Source organism: Odocoileus virginianus, chromosome 9 (assembly GCF_023699985.2).
Source record: "Odocoileus virginianus isolate 20LAN1187 ecotype Illinois chromosome 9, Ovbor_1.2, whole genome shotgun sequence".
NCBI lineage: Eukaryota > Metazoa > Chordata > Mammalia > Artiodactyla > Cervidae > Odocoileus > Odocoileus virginianus.
This window is the reverse complement of record NC_069682.1, coordinates 44,690,277-44,702,323: the sequence shown is the minus strand read 5'-3', so window position 1 is coordinate 44,702,323 and position 12,047 is coordinate 44,690,277. Positions and strand designations below refer to the sequence as shown.

Below are 12,047 nucleotides of genomic sequence, written 5' to 3'. Positions count from 1 at the left end.
ACATGCGGTTGCCTGCACTTTTCTTTGTGAAATTTCTTTTCTGTTCCTCCCATCAAATGCTTATTGATCCTTCATTCTGAGTTTAAACATTGTGTCCTTTGTTACAACTCCTATATCCTTTTTGTGTGACTTACCACATTTTTTTATATTTATTTACTTACACATTTCCCTCTTTAAAAGGGAAGCTCCATGAGGATTGGAGACTATCTCATTCTTTTTTCTTTTATTTCCCTTTGTCATTCTTCAGATAAAATTTATGGATTACTTTTTCATTTATTTTTATTGAGGTAACACTGATTTATAACATTATGTGATTTTCATGTATACATCATTATATTTCTACTTCTGTGTACCCTACAATGTGCTCACCACCAAAATTTAGTTTCCATCTCTCACCATGGGCTTCCCCGGTGGCTCAGTGGTAAAGAATATGCCTGCATTGCAGGAGACACAGGTTCAGTCCCTGGGTTCAGAAGATCCCTTGGAGAAGGAAATGACAACCCACTGCAGTATACTTCCTGGAGAATCTCATTACAGAGGAGCCTGATGGGCCACAGTCTATGGGGTCACAAGAGTCAGACACAATTTAAGCAACTAAACCACAACCCACCACCACCATATAGTTTATCCCTTTAACCCATTGTGACCCCTTTCCCCAACCCTCTCCTTCTAGTAACTACTACCCTCATTTCTATATCTATGTGTTTGTTTTGGTTTATTCATTTATTTTGTCTGTTTTTAATTAGTTTTTTGTATTCCACACATGAATAAAATCATGCTGTATTTGTCTTCCTCTGTATGACTTATTGCACTTAATGTAGTACCCTCGAAGTCCATGGCAAATGACAAGATTTCATTCTGTTTTGTGGCTAATATTTCATTGTGAATATATATGTTCAATCATATCTTCTTTATTCATATATTGATGGACACTCTGGTTGTTTCCATATCTTGGCTATAGTAAATAATGCCACATTGAACATAGGGGGTGCGTAAATCTTTTTAAATTAGTGTTTTCATATTCTTTGGATAAATACTCACAGAAATGAAATTGCTGAGTTATACAGTAGTTCTATTCTTAATTTTTTGAGGAATCTCCATATTGTTTTCCATAGTGGCTATATCAACTTACATTACCACCAACAGTGTGTGAGAGTTCTCTTTTCTCCATAATCTCACCAACACTTGTTATTTCTAGTATTTTTTTTTTATTAGTTGGAGGCTAATTACTTTACAGTATTGTAGTGGTTTTTGTCATACATTGACATGAATCAGCCATGGATATACATGTATTCCCCATCCCGATCCCCCCTCCCACCTCCTTCTCCACCCGATCCCTCTGGGTCTTCCCAATGCACCAGGTCCGAGCACTTGTCTCATGCATCCAACCTGGGCTGGTGATCTGTTTCACCCTAGATAATATATTTCTAGTATTTTTTATAATAGCCAGCCTAACAAGCATGAAGTGATTTTAACCTTGTGGCTTTGATTTACATTTCCCTAATAATTAGTGATACTGAACATCTTTCCATGTACCTATTGGTCACCTGTATGTCTTTGGAAAAGTGTCTTCATCTCCTCTGCTCAGTCTTTAATTGGGTTGTTTGTTTTGTGTTATTGTTGAATTATATAAGCTCTTTATATATTTTGGATATATATATTTGCTTTATTGGATATATCATTTGCAAATATCTTCTTCCATTCTGTAGCTTGTCTGTTCATTTTGTTGATGGTTTCCTTTGCTGTCCAGAATCTTCCTAAATTTATGTAATCCAATTTTTTAAATTTGCTTTTGTTTCCCTTGCTTGAGGAGGCTTAGCTAGAAAGATATTTCTAAGACCAATGTCTAAGCAATGTTGGCAAACATAGGTGTAATGCCTCTATTTTCTTCTTCTAGAAGTTTTATGGTTTCAAGTTTTACATTCAAGTCTTTAATCCATTTTGAGTTGTTTTTTGTGTATGGTATAAGATAATAAGCTTCCCAAGTGGCTCAGTGGTAAAGAATCCACCTGCCAATGCAAGAGACATGGGTTCAATCCCTGGGTTGGAAACATCCTCTGGATAAGGAAATGACAACCCCCTCCAGTATTCTGGCCTGGAAAATCCCATGGGCAGGGGAAAATCCACGGACAAATCCCGTGGACTGACAGGCTACAGTCCATGGGGTCACAAAAGAGTCGGACATGATTTAGCAACTAAACAACAACAATAAGATAGTGATCTCGTTTCATTTTTTTGCCTGTAACAGTCCAGTTTTTCCAACACCATTTATTGAAGAGACTATCCTTTCCCCATTGTATGTGCTTTGCACCTTTATCCAAATTAATTGTCCATATGTGCATGGGTTTTTCTGCCTATACCATACTGTTTTGACTACTGTGGCTTTGTGATATAGTTTAAAATCAGGGAGTGTGATACCTCCAGCTTTGTCTCCCCACCCCCATCAGGATTACTTTGGCTATTCAGAGCTTTTTGTGGTTCCATATAGACTTTAGAAGTTTTTGCTCTATATCTATGAAAAACATTCTTGGGATTTTAATAGGGATTGCACTGAATCTGCAAATTGCTTTAGGTAATATGAACATTTTAATTATGTTAATTCTTCCAGTCCGTGAACTTGGAGTATCTTCCTATTTATCTGTGTCTTCTCCAGTTTCTTTCTTTCAACAATGTCATATAGTTTCCAGTGTACAAGGGACTGTCTCATTCTTGCATACATCATTCCCCATTCTGATACCTTCTCCACTCTTCTTTCCCTGCCTTTTCTCAGTCTCTGGAACATGGAATAAGAGTTTGGGGATGTGTGAAAGCAGTTGAAGATGAACCAACCTGGAAGAAGATAGTAGAAAGAGTTTTAAATCTTTTTATACTCTTCAAGTCCAATTAAAATGGAGAAACAGAGTTTCATTCTTAATTCTGACTAGAAATATTTATATACCTGAGACTAAACTGAGACTTCACTATATTTTTTTTGTAGGCTGTATCCTTAGATTTTATTTTGAAAACATTGTTAACTTTGGAAAATCTGATTCTTAGACAGGTACCTTTTAAATATGTCCCTTAAAATGACCTTACAACTCTCAACATGATAAAACTATTTTTTAAGTAGTGGTTTTTTAAATCCTGGAAATATTAACTACATATAATGTTTTTCAATTTTATTATATAATTGTTATGTAACAATCTCCTGTAATACGCTGGTTTTTTAAATTAACATTTCCCTTATCCTTGTGTTAAGGATAGCACATTTTTAGCTGACAAAATATTAGTACCAACATGTTAAAAGACTTGCCTAGAAGCATATGTGAGTGCAGTTAACCCCAAGCTTCTTGTCTTCCTCCCATTCTTGAATGCAGAAACCCACCTCTCTGACACAAGATTCCCTGATCCACCCCCAAAGCTGGAATTGTCCCACTGAACCACATATAAAACCTACTACCTTTCCTCTGTCTAGCTGCACCCTCTTCCCTGCTCCCCAGCTTGCTCTCTCGTCTCCTAGTTTGAATGACTCAGCTGAGGTCTTCCTTTGGCACTGCTAACCTTGTCTAGCCCAGAGTACAGTTTTCTGGCCTAAACAGATACCATGGTTAGAAATCTTCCCTCAAAATATTTTTTAATAACAGTGGGGTCTACATGGATTAGCTATAGATTTTGGTGATTTCCGTGGCTCACTGGGAATTTTTTGATTGGTTTCTCTTAGGGTCAAGAGGAAAATACAGAAAAGGTTGCTTACTTTTATATCTGATTTTTATGTCTATAACTTGAAGCTTGTGTTGTCCATATGGACAGCTCTTTCAGAATCAAGAAATAAATTGAAATTTTAGATGTCACCATATTCATGGATGTTTCTCACATCATCACAGTAGTAATAATAATAATTTGTTGAGCACTTCCGTTTGCCAGGCACTTTACAGAAATTACCTCTTTCTACCCTCACAAAAGCCCTGTGAATTCAAGGCTCATACTCTCCCATCACACAGAAGTAATACACATGGCCCAAACAGACACAATCTTTCCTAGGGTCACATTTATACAGCAGAGTAAAGTGTAGCACTGAGTGGTCTGGCTCCTGAGATTTTGTGTTAACTTCTACATCTCATATCAAAAACCCCATTTTCCATTTTTAGAAATGAGTTAGCAATTTAAAAATTATTAAAAAATAAAGAGAATGTTGTCTGAAAGGATCTCTAGAGCATCTTGATTAGCTTGAATTTGCAATGTGTCCTACATTTCTGGATGGTTTTTCAAATGTTTACTGTACTTTAATTTGCAGGCCCAAAAAGCTAATATTAAAAGCTTTCAAACAATATTGGTTTGTCTTTAAAGACACATCTATAGCCTACTTTAAGAATAAGGAGCTTGAACAAGGAGAACCAGTTGAAAAATTAAACCTTAGAGGTAAGAGGGTCCAGTATCTCAGTATGGCTTGACATGGCCCATCAAAAGGGTGAAAGCATGTTCACCCAGTGAAGCATGTTCACTCCCAGAGAAACCTCTGTCTGTCATGGGCTGTCAATGGCCACATGCCTGAAGCTCCTCCTCCCCATGAAGTATGAACCTGGAATGCAAATCAGTGAAAAAACAATCATTTATTATGCCGTCCCTTCTTTCCCAGTGTGTCCAAGTCTCTGATGTGATGGTAATTGTTGTCATAAATATAAGACATGAGACATTGTTGGATCCTGTAAAGCTTTCTGAATTCCAAAACAATTAAGTTTAATTCAATGTCACGTTTGGGCTTTATTTCTGAAAGTGGCTGTGAGTGTCCTGGTAACTCATTAACTAAAAATTTAATTAACTAGTGCACTCAATTCCCTCATCATTGTGACAATCAGAGAATTCCCTCCTTTAATTCTTTCAAAGTTTATGTTCAAAAACTGATCATATGAGTTAGCCAAATTAGCCTGAAAAGGAAGTCAATCGATGATGTATTTAAGAAATCCATAAAATAAAATATTTTTATTTATCCATGCTAAGTTCATAACTTACCTAGTAATCATTTAATTCAGCCGTCCCTAGTCTTTTGGCACCAGGGACTAGTTTTATGGAAGATAGTTTTTCCACAGATTTTGGGTGGGGGGGTGGTTTTGGAATGATTTCATCATACTACATTTATTGTGCACTTTATTCCTATTATTGTTACATCATCTCCACCTCAGCTCATCAGGTATTAGATCCCAGAGGTTAGGGACCCCTGCTTTAATTAATGTTATCAGCCTGCTCTTCAGTATTTCAGAAGAGAGTCAAATCTGAGGAGTTTATGTTCAAATTCTTTGTTTTTAGATGCACATCTGATATTTGCCTAAGAGATTTCTCAGAGCTCAGTTCTTTCCCTGCCTTCTGTCATCCAGGTTGTGAAGTTGTGCCAGATGTAAATGTAGCAGGGAGAAAATTTGGAATCAAATTACTAATCCCCGTTGCTGATGGTATGAATGAAGTGTATCTGAGATGTGACCATGTAAGTAAAATCACTTCACTTTTATGAAGCCTCGAGACAAACCATCCCAGTTGTTTTCTCAAATCAGAGCACTCATCAGTCAGCTCCTGCTTTGTAACAATCACAAAAATCATAAAGATACACACCAGCAAGCATTTTGCCAGATGACTAGGGATTGGATGATTCAGGCTGTGGGCAGCTGGACAGATCTGCTCCAAGCCATCCACCTGGCTCAGCTGGCTCTTTACCACTGGCTGAGCTCATGGGCTTTACTTTGGGCTCCAGGCTGCCTGAGGAGGCTCTTCTCATAGTGATGGCAGAAGTGCCAGAAGGAAACTGGGAATGTGTGAGACCTCCTAACGCTTAGGTTTGGAGTCAGTTGGTAGGTACACTGTCATTTCCACCCACACTCTGTTGATTAAAGCACATCCATGGCCAGGCTGAAAGTCAAAAGATGGGAAATTACACTCTGGCTCTGATGGGAGGGACTGTAAAATTACACGGCTAGAGATGTGGATGCAAGGAGGGTGATGACTGAGGCCAGTGACTCAGTGAACCACACCTACTGTTGCCCTGAAGAATTAATTTCCCTCTTTACCCACATCCCCTTGACTTCTGGGACCACTCCCCCTTTGCTCCCTGAGGTAGCAAATGAGCACAGACATTAAAGAACAGTAGAAGCCACAACTAGCTGGTTCACATCCACCAATGGACCTGATTCCTAGCATAGGATTAGAAGCTTTGCTAAGGACAGGCCGGGGGAGAAATAATATGAGAAGTCAGTTAATGATTTTTCCTCACTGTCTTCTGTCATAGAGATAAGACTTGATATGAAAACGGGACTATGCATCAAGGGCGTGCTCCAGTAGTTTGAGTTTTCACCTCTGTGCTCCGAGAAGCTCATGTCCTTGGTTCATCTTTAAATGAGAAGTTCTCCACACAGGATTTCTCAAAGTCAACATTCCTGTTCCTTAGCCCCTTGGTATCTAGAAACTCAACACAGGACTCAAAAGCTCTCATATGATGTTAAATTAGGTGATTAATAACAGTTCAAATGCATGCCACCCCACATCATCTAGAATGATAGTCCAAATCCTTCTCTGTTCCCAACATGGCAGCTTTATACTTGAACTTGCTTCTCAGCCCTCTGGTATTTCTTGCAGGAGAGTCAGTATGCCCAATGGATGGCTGCCTGCATCTTGGCATCAAAGGGCAAAACCATGGCAGACAGCTCCTACCAGCCAGAGGTCCTCAACATCCTTTCTTTCCTGAAGATGAAAAACCGGAACTCAGCATCTCAGGTGGCTTCTGGTCTTGAAAACATGGACTTGAACCCGGAATGTTTTGTGTCACCTCGGTGTGCAAAAAAGCACAAGTCTAAACAGGTACTGCTAATCTGGCTGGGGTGATTATTTGCAGTACATTCTGTATTTTCTGAAATAGAATAGGGAATTAAATTGATTGAGATCATCATCATGAAAAATCAGCTAATGGGGAAATTTAACTATGAACTGGGTGTCAGATAATATTAAGAAATTATTGTTAATTTTTTTAATATTTACTTATTTGACTGCATTGGGTCTTAATTGCAGCATGAGGGGCCTTCATTGTGGCGTGTGGGCTTCTCTCTAATTGCAACACACAGGCTCTAGAGCATGCAGGCTCAGTCGCTGTAGCACACAGGTTTAGTTGCTCTGTGGCATGTGAGATCTAAGTTCCTTGACCAGATATTGAACCCATGTTCCCTGCATTGGAGGGTAGATTCTTAATCACTGGGCCAACAGGAAGTCCCAAATTATTGTTGATAGCAATGACTGCACTGCTAACTGCACATGGCAATATTCCCAGAATAAAAATTCTAAAAGAATGATTTAGTCCCCACAAATTAAATAAGAGTGGGTTGAAAGTTACACAGTAAACTGATTCGAGTAGAACCATTGTCCATGGAGACTCCACAGACCCCAGACAAAAAGCAAGCCTACATATTACCTGATCATCCTGCTTCTCTCCAGTGATTTGTATGTATTATAGAAAAAGAGAGAGAGTGAATGAATGAGTGAATGAATGGAAAGGAATTGGCTTTGTGAAGCTGCAGTGGTGTCTTGTGTTCATTCTTCTCACTGGAGACCTGAAGCCAACAGGATGCTTGCTGTAGAGAGTCAGTGTCTGCTAAAGGGAATTTGACATCTCCCACTTCTGCTTAGCTGGCAGCCTGCATTCTGGAAGCCCACCAGAACGTGGCCCAGATGCCCCTGGTCGAAGCCAAGCTGCGGTTCATCCAGGCATGGCAGTCTCTACCTGAATTCGGCCTCACCTACTACCTTGTCAGGTGATTATAATGCTCACCTGCCTCTTACTTTCTGTTCAATTCTAAGTGACTTCCTTGGAATCCAGTTTATTCTCATTTGGTCTAGAATATAAAATTCTCTCTCTCTTTTTTTAATTTTAGAATACTGTCTGTTCACAAATGACCATCACTTTTGGCTGCTCATAACAATCTTCCATACCTCTGTTCAGAGTGCCTACCTGATCTCTCTGCTTCTCCTGTTTGTCCCCTAACTTTTCAGTTTAGCAGCCTGTGTGATCCTTTTAAGTCAAATCCTGTCAGGCCTCTTCTCACCCCATCTAAAGGCATTCTGTCACACTCAGGGTAAAGGCCAGATCCTTACAGCAACCTGGCAGGACCTTAACTCTGGAATTTCACTTCCTCTCCCCTCATTCATGCTGCCCTGGCCTCCTGGCAGGGAGCCATGCTGGCCTCCTGGCAGGGCTTTGAGCCTGAGGGGGCTGGTGGGGGAAGGAGAGCTCAGGCCTTTGCACTGTGCCCTCCACCTAAGATACTTTTTCTCCAGGTATCCACATAACTCACGCCTTCACAGACACCAGTTCTTTCAATCAAATCTTCCTTCTGGCTAAGATCTCCCTGACACTCTGTTGAAAATTGTAACAACCTCCTCGCCATTATTCCCTGTCTCACTTCTGTGCTTTATTCTCCTTCATGATCCTATCTGACATGTATATTTCACTTATTCATGACCCTCTCCCCCAACTAGAATATAAGCTCAATGAGGTTAGGAATATTCTGTCTGTCTGTTTAGGTCGCTATGCCTAAGCAGTGCCTAGAAGGGTGCCTGGCATACACAGTTGGTACTAATTTGAACTAATTGACTTGACTACCTCTTATTTTGCTTTCCTCTGATGTCAATTTCATTTAAATAATGTCAGCGGGACATCCTAATTCTCTCCAGCCTTCATATTCTCTCTATCACAATAATAATGCCCTTTGCAGAAAGTTAATCCCTCATTGTCTACTCTTCAGAAATGTTTTAGAAATGTTGGTATTATTTTTAAGAAGTTGTGTGTGAATAAACATCATGTCACAGGAAGCAGTTACATCTTTTAATTAAATTTTTTCAGATTTAAAGGAAGCAAAAAAGATGACATTCTGGGAATTTCATATAATAGGTTGATTAGAATTGATGCAGCCACTGGGATCCCAATTACAACATGGAGATTTACAAATATGAAACAGTGGAATGTAAACTGGGAAATCCGGCAGGTAAAGTGAAAGTCTGGGTATATTCAGTGTTGAACCTGTTAAACCTGTGTTCCCTCAGAACTGCAGCTTATTCTGATTTTCAGAAGGTATTCTTATACCTAGAATTTAGAGACCACAAGCATGTGGTAATTCTCTGCTAAAATAATTACATGCAGTTCTAGGCAGTTCCCTAGCAAGTATAGGCCGAATGCTTTTGAATTAACATAAGTTGGCTTGGTCTCCATACGGACAGACTCTAAAATTGTGGAGTAGTTTAATCTCCTTCAACTCATGTATGATTATATAAGATTTAGGTTGATAACTACTTAGCAGAGGCCACCTGAGATGTATGTATCATACAGAATAAATCCAAAACAGGCCTCATCTGACTGACTGCCAAGAGGTATAACTGGTTGAGGACGCCCAGGCTCAACTGCCCACATGGAGATCATTCTAGTCCCAAAGGGGAAAAGTACCAAAGCCAGCACGGTACACAGGGGTGACGAGAAAATTCAGCCTCTGACTTCAGGAGCCGTCAGCTCCTATCATCTCTGCCCTAGGAACCAGGCCAGAGCTACATCGCAGGCTGAGTCAGAGACACCTGAGTGTCCTGATGATTTAAAGCATTCTTCTGATGATGATAGAGGATCTTTTCCTCATTCCTTTGACATTCCCATTTTTCCAGTAGAAGGCTGTCAATGTAGAGGGAGGTTAAGTGACTCACATTTTTTTAAGAACCATGGATTCCTCTCAGCACAGCTGTTGACAGTCTTAACTCTTTTGTAGAATGAAGGTCTGAGATTAGACAGCCTCTAAGGAGTAGCTTGAAAGCCTTGCTATATCCTCAAGGCCATATAAATCCACCTCTGGGAAATGGAAATCAAAACTACAATGAGGTACCACCTCACACCAGTCAGAAAAATCAGCAAACAATAAATGCTGGAGAGGGTGTGGAGAAAAGGGAAACTTCCTACACTGTTGGTGTAAGTTGGTGCAGCCACTCTGGAAAACAGTATGGAGGTTCCTCAGAAAACTGAAAACAAAATTACCATATGATCCAGAAATCCCACGCCTGGGCATATGTACAGACAGAACTCTAATTCAAAAAGATATGTGGACCTCTATGTTTAAAGCAGTACTATTCACAATAGCCAAGACATGGAAACAACCTAAATGTCCAACAACAGATGAATGGATAGAGAAGATGTGGTACATAGATGCAATGGAATACTACTCAGCTGTGAAAAAGAACAGAATAATGCCATTTGCAGCAAATTGGATGCACCTACAGATTCTCATACTAAGTGAAACAACTCAAAAAGAGAAAGATAAATGCCACATGATATCACTTACATAGCTATACCATATGATACAGAATCTAAAATATGATACAAATGAACCTATTTACAAAACAGAAACAGGCTCACAGCCATAGAGAACAGACTGATGTTTGCCACAGGGGAGACAGTTGAGGGAGGGATGGAGTGGGAGGTTGGGTTTAGCAGAGGTAAGCTTTTGTACATAGAATGAATAAACAAGGTCCTGCTGTATAGCACAAAGAACTATATTCAATATCCCATGATAAATCATAATAGCAAAGGCTATTGTAAATATATATATATATATACATGTATATATATGTATATACATATATATATTTGGTTGGCCAAAAAATTCATTTGGGTTTTTCCAGAAGATGTTACGGAATGAACGAACAGTTTGGCCAACCCTGTGTATATATATCTGAATCACTTTGGTGTACAGCAGAAATTAGCATGGCATTGTAAATCAACTACAATTTTAAAAAATAACCCAACTGTACACCTTAAATAGGTTTGTTTATTATATATCAGTTATACCTCAGTAATACCATTTGGAAAAAAAATCCAACTCTGGGAATTGCCGAGGTCAGTGACTTTTTTTTAAGGTTTTTAAAATAACATTTCTTAAAAGTTATCATGTGCGTAATAGGAAACCAAAAAACACAAGAGGCAAAATACAAAGTCATCCATAATCACAAGCAGTTTATCATTTGATGTGTCGTTCTAGGTTTCGTTTGTGTATCTATAAATCTAAGCATCTATTTTTATATAATTAAGATCATACAGTTACATATCATGCTTTTTCACACAACGTGAATATTTACCATTTCAAAGTCCCAAAGCTATATGAGTATTTGACAACCAAGAATACACTATACCAACTCAATCTAGAAGGAAAAAAATGTAGTCCTACCTTTCTTGGGACAAAAATGTCAAAAAAGTAAAAAATGGCAACAGACCTCTGGATAAAGATGTTGGCAGAGTCATGATTAAAATACTACATTCCCTTAATATTCCATTAAAAATGAGACATGAAGCAAAATATAAGTATGAACACATCCACATATATCCCTCCACTGATACTTCCTCCTGCCCCTCTGCTGCCAACCTAATGAACAAGTCCTGACGTGCATTTCTCAGATGGATTAATAAGTCCATGTCCAAGATGCTACTTTTTTATCAATTATGACAAAGATATTTACAAATTGATTAATTCACTAGCTCTACTTTTTATCATATGTTGTCACCTCAGAACATCTAAAAGGCTTAGATGTTGCAAATAGAGAATGAACTTCGCAAGGATGTTTTGCTTTGTGTACAAGAACATTTCAACATCTATCCATTGTTGTATAAGTTACATGCATTTTAGCTTTACTGTATATTCTTTGTAAATACTCGACAGTATGTCCCAATTTTATAATATCTAGTCTCTAGATATTAAAGAGTAGCCAATGTATGACAAAAGTACAGTTAGTAAACTAACACATTTTGCACACTTTGTGTTAAAATTGATTGAAAGGCCATCTTCTGAAAGGGACCTTTGGAAGTGAAATTGTAAGTCACATCTACGTGACACATGTGCCCGTACTTGCCCACTGTTGAATGGATAATGGAAAGAAGAAACTGGGAGAAATAAAGCATCATGGATTAAAATGTTTCTATGTAGATCATCAGTTCTTAAAGGTCCTCAGCTGATTCCAGTGGGCAGCCAAGATAGAGAACCTATGAAGCTTCAATTTCCTCTAGTGTA

The 12,047-nt window shown here is 38.7% G+C and overlaps 1 protein-coding gene across 4 annotated transcripts in view; it reads left to right on the top strand.

Moving 5' to 3' along the window:
* Window positions 1-12,047, top strand: part of FERMT1 (FERM domain containing kindlin 1) — a 55,987-nt gene that overhangs the window by 41,238 nt on the left and 2,702 nt on the right. For 3 of the 4 annotated variants that reach the window (XR_002317969.2, XM_020914445.2, XM_020914438.2), the window contains exons 10-14: window positions 4,274-4,398; window positions 5,352-5,458; window positions 6,601-6,822; window positions 7,642-7,766; window positions 8,855-8,996. Coding sequence is in view for 3 of the 4 variants with exons in the window: in XM_020914445.2 (XP_020770104.1) it covers window positions 4,274-4,398; window positions 5,352-5,458; window positions 6,601-6,822; window positions 7,642-7,766; window positions 8,855-8,996 (721 nt within the window). In the remaining variant the exon portion in view is untranslated. The remainder of the gene's footprint in view (window positions 1-4,273; window positions 4,399-5,351; window positions 5,459-6,600; window positions 6,823-7,641; window positions 7,767-8,854; window positions 8,997-12,047) is intronic. The other variant, XM_070472305.1, reaches the window with a different exon arrangement.